An 8,990-nucleotide genomic window follows, 5' to 3' on the forward strand; every position below is an offset into this window, starting at 1 on the left:
TTCAGCCTAGATGCTGCCCTTGGCACCGTGCAAGTTGCTCCCCCCCCCCCCCCCAAATACAGACTAAATGCATCCAGAATTACAGATCTCTTGTGAATGCAGCCACACACTCTGTGAGTATGGCTTATATTACAGAAAAAAAAAAAAATACAGACAAACTTAGGAAAATAGAAACATTTATTGAAATGTGCAAGACACTCGTGAAATACTTAGCACTAATTATTTGACACTATTACTCCAAAATTCAGCATTTGTAACATTCAAATATATCAGCATCCTTCACACGGAAAAAGAGGGCATCCTAAAGTGCATCTTAAGTGACAATTTTACTCATTAGCCTAGGTATAGTCACAATTTTATCAAAGTCATTCTCTCAAACACTCATTGTCTACAAATTTTTTACTATACTAACTGTATAATGTTAGTAGAATGCAGCGTTAGTTCCTAATTCAGCTTGTTTAGCAAGTGCTTAGCTGCAATACTATGATACTACACACAAATATACAATTAAGCATATCTGTGTTTATAAGACTTAAATTTAATCCTGACTTTTCAGGATCACGGCATATCTGTAATCCCTAAACCTGGGAGTAACCCTGTTGAATTCAGTTTTATTTTTCTAGTCCCATACTGAAAGGTAGCCCCTACTACATAATGAAAGCCTAAAGTCCACTTTTGGTCCAATATGAACTGTGTTTATAATTTTTTTAAAATAAACTAGATTAATCAACTGTAGCCAAATTTTTGTTGTTTTACACAACAATAGATTTTGTGTATAAAAATGCCAATAGCTGTTCATTAACTTAAATAACTCTCAGTCAAACTGTGTAATGTCAGATTCTTCCTTTCTGATTTACACAACTCGTATTTCCTTTGAAAAAGAGTATCACACAGAGCAGAAACTTTTTATTAATTATGTATGGTAGCAAGAGGTGATCTAAAATCCCTAATATTTTAAGAAGGTAAGAATGTAGAACCTTCTAACAAAAGCCATCTTAAATGTCTGTCCATTATTTACTGGATTTTGACATTTTTAGCTCCTTGTTTCTCCTGCAGCTTCCTCCATAGGCATAGAGGAAGCAAAAGAATAACCATTTACAGGGTAAAATGCAAAGCAAAGAATGTCAGGATTTCTGGATCTGAACAGGAGTTTGCGTACCTCACATCTGAGTGCTGTGCTACAGCTGGCATTTTCCGCAGAAGCTGCAAGGTGGTAGATTTTTGGTACATTGATGCACTAAATCTTTGCCCATGCTGGGACTGAGCCAGCAGCAGAGGAAAATGCTTCTTTTCTATCAGTGTGGTGTAGGTACTGGGGAAGAGACTAGATTTAATATTTGGGCAGGGGAAGTCAAACCCCAGTTACATAAATTTGCACTGCCCATAGAGCCAGGCAGAATTCCAGCCAAGGTCAGTGAAACAGCTGCCAGAAGACTGTGGGGTTACTGTGTGTGGGCCACATTTTAAATGTCACTTTGTGTTAATACAAGAAAAAAAAAATACTCAAATGCCAGTGTCTAGGAAGTGTTGTGATTGCAAAATTCAAAATACAAAGGGACAAAAGAGCACCACTGAGTATACTTACAGTTAGGATAGTAAAAATAGAAACTGAAGGAATTATAAATGGAAACATTTTCACAGTGCATTCAGAGTAGCACTCTCCTTTACACAGAAGTAGCAGCTCCTATTTAAGCATTTTCCCCTTCAACTTTGAAGATCCATTAGGTGAATACAAAACATTTCTCTCAAAAACCTCTTAAAAAATAAACTAACATTTCCAAAAAAATGAAAGAAGGTGTCACTTTCTCTACGTGGTACATTTAATGCATGCTGGCTCCCAACTGCTGCAAATATTTAAATGTGTGAGACAGCCCAGACATTGAGTTCAGTGGACAGGACGAATGAGTAGTGCTGTCTCACTTCTGCTCTGTGCAGTGCTTATCCCCGTGCCCTTCAGAGAGAGGGAGGATGGGACTAGTTAAATTTGAAAAACCTCAATTATAAAGCCATAACAATTGCCAGAAAACCAAGAATGAGGGCAGTATATTAGATTATTTTTCAGTTTTTGGGGATTTTTCTTATTTTTCTGTATTTTATATTGATGCTACCTGTTCTTAAAATCATAAGCAGCTCTCACAAAACCCAATTAGTTTCATTTAATGTCTGCAGCTTTGTAACCAGCAAGCTACTTAGTTACTGAGACAAGCAACTTTTAAAACAAGGTTGTTTGATATATGAACTTTGTTGTTTGTAATTCCATGGCTTAGCAAAAAAAAAAGCTAGTATGCAACAGAAGATATATGTAGGTTGTTCTACATGGTATTAATTAGTTTGAGAAGGAATCTTCATCAGAACTGTATGCACACAGAGAGAATATAGTTAAAAATAATAAATCAATATTTACAAATGAAAGGAAAATGGAGCAATTAATTAATAAAATGAAAACAATGTTTCACTGTAAATATTTGTTAGAACCAAGGACATTGACAGTGTGAAATATGTTGTTTGTCATTAGGTAAAATGTACTTCTAGGTTTTAGGACCCACAAATACAATATTTTTTCATGACTAAAAATATGTTTTCACAGAAAATTACATCCCCCAACATTTTTGCAAATATCATGTGTATATAGAGGAGAGGGAGAAGATGATGTTACAGTTAAATCTTAAAGAATGAAAAGTGACATTTTTTTCACCTTGATTTCCTTTTAAATACATGGTTACTTAATGATTCCTAAATTCTTACCCTCTATTACCCCTGAAAAAGGCAGAGGGTGCTTCCAGAGGCCTGCCAGCTGGCCCTTGTGTGATCTACTGAGGAACTGCAATCCATCTTTCCCTGAGAAACAGGCAGAATGCATTCCCCTATAAGAATTTTGACTTCTCCATCATTACAGCTGTTTATAATGAATTAGAGATTGGGGTGTTTTTTGGTTTATTATCTGGCATGCACACTCATGTAGTGTTTTATAAACATTTCCTACATGACATTATGTTAACAGTTTGCACTTAAATCCTTTGTGCAATGGACTAGAAAGTTTATTTCAGAGATCTGTTCATGTGAAAGCTCTGAAAGTACTTGGTCATGTTTAAGAAAATAATAAACAACATAACCTGCTTTTAAAAAACATGTAACATGTTCACATATAGAGTTATACTGAACATCAGTCTGTGTAAAATACCAAGTGTAGTTAAAAGCATTAGATACAAGTATACACTCACCTATAAATATACACCTATTTTTACAGAATGCACTGCCCTAACTCAGTATACTGAGTCACCAGTCCAGTTTCATGTCAGCTTTACTCCATACATACTTTCCCCCTCTTCTTAGGAACATCTTCTCATCAAATCCACTGAATTTTATAGCTGCTTCTACACCAACATCCAGGATAGATTTGGAAGGCTCTTTCCGTCCATTTCTACAGTTTAGAAAACGCATCTGGAACATCAATATACAAGATGATAAGATGTTGGAAAGTCAATTTCCACAAGCTTAATTTTTCTACAGACTTAAGCAAGTTGGACTGCAATTCCACAAAAGCCTTTGTAAGTGCATGAAGAGGTTCACTCTAGTCCTTAGAAGGCTCAAAAACTCATGGTTAAACGTGACCTATCTTAGCAGGAACAAAACAATATCATAATTCATGAAGATTAAACGTTGGCTCTTCAGTTACATGTAAACTAAGTAGGCACTTTGAAACTTAACTTTCAGGGCAAGTTCTGTATTTTTATATTACAGAAGAAAAAAAGCAAAGATGTCCTGCAAAAATAGACATCTACACTTTAACATTTGTGATGCAGTGATTATGCATGCAAGCTGATGGCAACTTCTCCTTAGGTCATACTATATTATAGTTCACAATATGTCTGATGGGAATAAATCACATCTGTTCCTTGTACTAGATGGTAAAATTGTTTTATAGAATGCAGAGTAAATTTAACTGGTTATCACTGTTGTATACATACATATATTAGCATACAAATACCACGTATCAAAAAAGACTTACATATTCATCCAGAATGAGGTATGAATCCCTCATCTGTAATAGAACAAAAGGAAAAACTAAATTAATATACAAATCAAAATTCCATTATAGTGAAAAACGAGGGACAAAACAAACAACTATTCATTCAAAGTCTGATACAAATCTTTGAAACAGTTGCTGTATGACCACTGTTTCAGTGAGCTTGGATGAAATTTATAGAAATAAATTACAGAATTGCTAGAATAACTTTACGTATGAATAAATTAATAATTCTTGGAATATGACCTGTCCAGTTTCTAATTGAAATGTAGGTGTCCAACTGGATAAAGGTGTTTTAAATAATATCCAAGTTTTCTATTAACTTCTACACCAGAAGAACTTAAGAGTTTTGCATGCTGGAATGATTATGCCATTTTCCAAGCAAATGACATGACCATTTAAACTGGGGTATTTAATCATTACCCCACCAGACAAAGGTGTTCTCCCAGCTCAAAGGTAAAAAAGCTCTCAGGTCTGCACCAAGAAATAGGCCAACAGCTGAAATAAGACAGGTTTGCTTAGCTAAATGGGCATCTCCTAAGTAATCCTCCTTAAAATTCTCTGGGTAGCTGGAGCTTGCTGCTGTGTAGGACAGGAAATCTGATCAGTTTGGTGTCCCTCTTTCACACAGGTTTACCAGAAATCAGAAACAGTCTTCTGGAAGCAAACCTACCATGGGAAGCCTTTTTCGTAGGACTTCTTTTATGAAAAAATAAAAGTAGAAACAGTTCTGGGTTCTCATCTTTACCCCTTCTCTGATGAGTGCTCCCTCCCACCAAAAGCCTTGAACTGCACAGTCCCACTTTTATGTCTTACATAGCAAAGGCAACCCAGTCTGCTCACTTGAGCTCTCCATACATTAAGAGTAAACTGTAAATGGAGTCTTAATCTGTGGAGAGGAAAAGGAACACAAGATGGAAGATTTAAGGCACTCCTGAACTTGATTCAACTTGCTATTTCCTCACTTAGCTCATAAACTTTCTGAACGATGAGTCTTCTTACTCTTCCCATCCCATGTTTAGGGTCTGTAGGCATTTACAAAATGGCCAGAGCTCCACCCTTAGGCACCAAAGTACTTTAGTGTGGCTAATGTAAGCTGGATGGCAGCTGATCAAGTTAACTGGTAGGCTCTGCAGGAGCACAAAGAGTCATCTCCTGAATAAAGAGCCTAAGTGTGCAATCCAAAGGAGTTCAGACAGAAAATGTTAGAAATGTAACTTTATTGTGAGCGGGATTACCTAAAAACACTAAATATATTGCTGGCTGCCATGCTGTCTTACTTCATGTAGGTTGATGACACTGGCATAATGTAACATCATAGTGAATTTCTGTCAGGAAACAATACTTAGAGTATAAATTGTGTTTACATTAACTTTGAACCTTTTCAGGATCTTGCGCCCAAGTCAGGAAGAGTACTCCCACTGGTGTCCACAGGACTGGAATCAATGGGTTTTTACTGTTTTGCTAATAACTTTGTTGTCAATGAAAATCCTAAAAGAAAATTAAAACTCTTGGCTTCCACCATTACAAAACCAGTTGCTGATAAAGTTGTACTGCACCTCTTCTAAGCTACCTTTAATAGGAAAAATACTAATTGCCATGAAGGTTTCTTGTTCCTTTCAAATATTTTAACATTATTTAAAAACAAAGTTACAAAAGGACAGTTTAATTTTTACCTTCTGATTAGATTCAGATACCAAACAGGAGACATCTTTGTGGCGATCCAGGAATCGATCAAAATCTTCATCACTAATAACAAATTTTTCTGCTTCTCTTAGAGCATCCTCACCACTGTTCTCTCCTTCGATAAGCAGGCACTGGAATACCTGAACACAGTAAACACCTGGTTAAGACTTTATGTTTTCGCTTGCCTTGAGGATAACAGTCTCAGTAGCAGTGTCTTTAATTTTTCTGTCAGTGGAGTCACACTGACACAATTTGTGATAACCGAATACTACACAAAGGGCATGGTGCAGATTTATTTTTTGTAAATTAACATTACAGAGTTTTAAATGTTATAAATGATGATTTTCCTTACCATCTGAGATTTCACTTACAGTGTGTTTTGGTGTTTGTTTTTTTTTTCTGAGTAATTCAGTGTGCATAAAAAATCACATGAAGCAAATATTGAGAAATTATTCCACAAGTTCTCCCATATTTATGTCACATAATCTCTACCCATTTTCAGAGTTATTTCTAGTAAAAAATCATGTGTGTACAGTAACCTCTAATGCTCTATAAGAGAAAATTAATATACACTTACATCTTGCTAACAATATATTGACTTTAATGTTCAGTAATTTTTCCTAATTTTCTCTACACCATAACATATTTTCACATGTTAAAGGCTTTCTGTATTAATTTTAATATAATAAAACAACCTAGATCTACACACACTGAAACAGTAATTTTCTGTACGTAACAAAACCCAAAAAAGATTCTTGATCTACTGGGCTCCATTTAAGTGCAGAAAGAGAGAGAACCTATCTCAGCACTATGCAACATTGACAAGAAGGCTCCTAACACCAGCCTAAGCTGGAACTAAAGATAAGACTCGGGTAAAATAGAGGTTCAGACAACTCCAGGACTTCATTATTACTTTTCTTTGGACAGGAAATCTGTAGTAACACTACTTTCTTACCTTCCAGCGCACAGGGTTGAGTGCCTTGATCTGCTCATTCATATCTTCCTCAACATTAAATCTGTTGATGACTGAATTTATTTTAAAAGCAACAGCATACTCTCGGCACCACTGTCTCAGTTTATGCAGATTTTCTACATGGTTCTTCTTTCCTTGACGACGGCCAATTAAAATGTTGACATCCTCATCAAAACTATCACATGAAATTGCCAGAATATCTAAATATTCACCTGAAAACAAGTTTTAAAAATTGATTAATATCTAGTCCCTCAGCTAAAAGCTGTCAGGACTCTGCTCGCTTTCACTTCCTTATCATCTCTCACGAAACGCCATGTAAATACAGTTCTGTGGAGTCATCCCATCAACCACAAAAGCCACATCAACAGCAGCATCAAAACGTAGTTTGTGTGTGTGTGCGCGTGTGTGTGTGCGTGTGTGTGTGTGTGTGTGTCCCCAGCATTATGGAGACAGGCGGAACTATTGTTTTGTTACACCATTATACCAAAAATTTTTTGGTATAATGCCTATATTCACAACAGATAATCAACACTGTTTCACTGGTATTTACATTTGGTTTGCATTTACTATAAATGAACCACTAAGAAACCATCTCCCACTTGCTCCCAAGCCCATCTATGGGTGAGGCTGCCCCGTGGAGGCTCCCCAGCCCTGCCAGTGCAGCTGTGCCCACTGGTTCCTCCTTACCATACTTCTCGAACCACTGCTTTCTGATCAGGCTGCCATTGCTAACGATGCTGACACTTGGGAGCTCCAACTCCTGCTTGCAAAACTGGACCAGTTTGCCTACAAATTCGCCTCTGTCCTGAAGAAACGGTTCTCCTCCCGAGAAATTGATTTTCTCCATTCCTAGAGAAGGACCAAAGTAAGATACTGTGAACTTCTGCTGCCCATCGCCTGCTCCTGCTCAACGCTATCAGTGTCCCACGGCAGAGGGACAGGGACATCCCCGGGATAACTTTTTCGATGGCACTTGGTCCTGCGGGGTCCTCCCTTCCCGGTTCCCTCCGGCCGCCCCTCCTCTGGACTCACCAGCCTCCTTGAGCATCGCCAGCCCTCGCTTGGCTTCCTCCAGGGGCAGCACGAAGGAGGTCTTGGCCGTATGGAAGCAGAAGCCGCACTTGTAGTTGCACTGCCGGGTGAAGTGGTAATTGACGCTGGTGGGTGTCGGGGCCGCGTCCTCCCATTCCCGCTCCCGCTCCGGCCGGGGGGCCGAGTCCCGCCAGCCGGGCAGGGACAGCGACAGGGGCAGGGACAGGGGAGCCAGGCTCCAGCACAGCGCGCCCAGGCGCCCCCGCAGCGCCGCCAGCACCGCCCGCCCGACGGACAGCAGCCGGCCCAGCACGGCCAGTTGCATGGTTCGGCTCGGCTCGGACCCGATGGGATGCGCTGCCGTTCACTTGCACCCGCCTGGACACGATTCGACTGGACTTGGCTCGGCTGGTCTCGGCTCGGTTCAGTCCGACCCGGCTCGGCTCGGCTCGCAGGCTGCAGAGAGGTGCCCGGCGTTCCGCATTTAAATGCGCGGTGACCGCCTCCCCTCCGCGCCCGTCCCGCCCCGCCGTGCCGGACCGCGGGGGAACCGCTCGGTTTCGTTTTCCGTTCTCGCAGAAACGAAACTTGGCACCGAGCCGCGAGGTTTTCCTTCTCCCTCCCCGCCCCACGTGTGACCCCAGTGTCCCTACGCCCCAGCGCCGCTTCTCGTCCACGGCCACCGCGGAACCCGCCGACTGCCCGGGGCTGGGAGCAGGTTTGAGCACCTCTGGCTTTGAGCGGGTCTGGCATCCAGGACCCCTTTTGGTGTATGAGGTCCCAGTGACTTTGTCTCTTGTGGTTAAACTCATGAAGCATGGGGAAAACTGAGCTTGTATAACTGCACTGCACCCTTGTCAGGCAGTCAGGAGCTTCTGTAAGTTTAAACAATTTTGCATGGAAGACCAATCCAAGTTAGGAAGCCTGATGACTTCAAATACATGAAAAGAAAATAATTGCAGATTCTGTAATTCTTGGTCTCCAATAAAGCACCTCGAACAAAGCTACTGCACCAAGTTGAGCATATGGTTAGCCTTAACAACAGGAACAGTTGGCAGCCTGAGGTGAGACATTGGTGGCTGCCCACTCATGGTAACACCAGAAAAGACCAGGACCAAACTGCCAGTTTCCATATTCCTGAATTCCTTGGTAGCACAACAGGTATTGCTGGAGAAGGAGCCCCTCCATCATAACACCAGTTGCTGTCTTCAGTCCTCCAGTGTGTCCAGATGCACCAACAGGTTTGTCATGAATTTTCAGCCTCACTCTGTC

The 8,990-nt window shown here is 40.3% G+C and overlaps 1 protein-coding gene across 1 annotated transcript; it reads right to left on the reverse strand.

Annotated features, from left to right (window-relative positions):
- Positions 1-159: 159 nt before the first annotated feature.
- On the reverse strand, positions 160-8,221 carry RSAD2 (radical S-adenosyl methionine domain containing 2). The gene is made up of 6 exons (XM_042033069.1): positions 7,719-8,221; positions 7,374-7,535; positions 6,669-6,898; positions 5,704-5,853; positions 4,010-4,042; positions 160-3,441 (listed from the first exon to the last, which is right to left on the reverse strand). Exons 1-6 carry the CDS (start codon positions 8,041-8,043, stop codon positions 3,277-3,279), a joined length of 1,065 nt encoding a protein of 354 aa, XP_041889003.1. The 5' UTR covers positions 8,044-8,221; the 3' UTR covers positions 160-3,276.
- Between the last annotated feature and the right edge of the window lie 769 nt (positions 8,222-8,990).

This window comes from Corvus kubaryi, unplaced genomic scaffold, assembly GCF_017639235.1.
Source record: "Corvus kubaryi isolate FWS band 111438036 unplaced genomic scaffold, C.kubaryi_AGA036_p1.0 37354, whole genome shotgun sequence".
Classification (NCBI taxonomy): Eukaryota; Metazoa; Chordata; class Aves; order Passeriformes; family Corvidae; genus Corvus; species Corvus kubaryi.

Bases quoted from the DNA above. Each gene is read 5' to 3' on its own strand.
- RSAD2 (XM_042033069.1), bottom strand. From the start codon at position 8,043: ATGCAACTGGCCGTGCTGGGCCGGCTGCTGTCCGTCGGGCGGGCGGTG. The intron at 4,043-5,703 runs GTAAAAATTAAA...GTTCTATTACAG, and splicing joins TATCTGAATCTAATCAGAAG to ATGAGGGATTCATACCTCAT. The intron at 3,442-4,009 runs GTAAGTCTTTTT...TTGATGTTCCAG, and splicing joins ACCTCATTCTGGATGAATAT to ATGCGTTTTCTAAACTGTAG.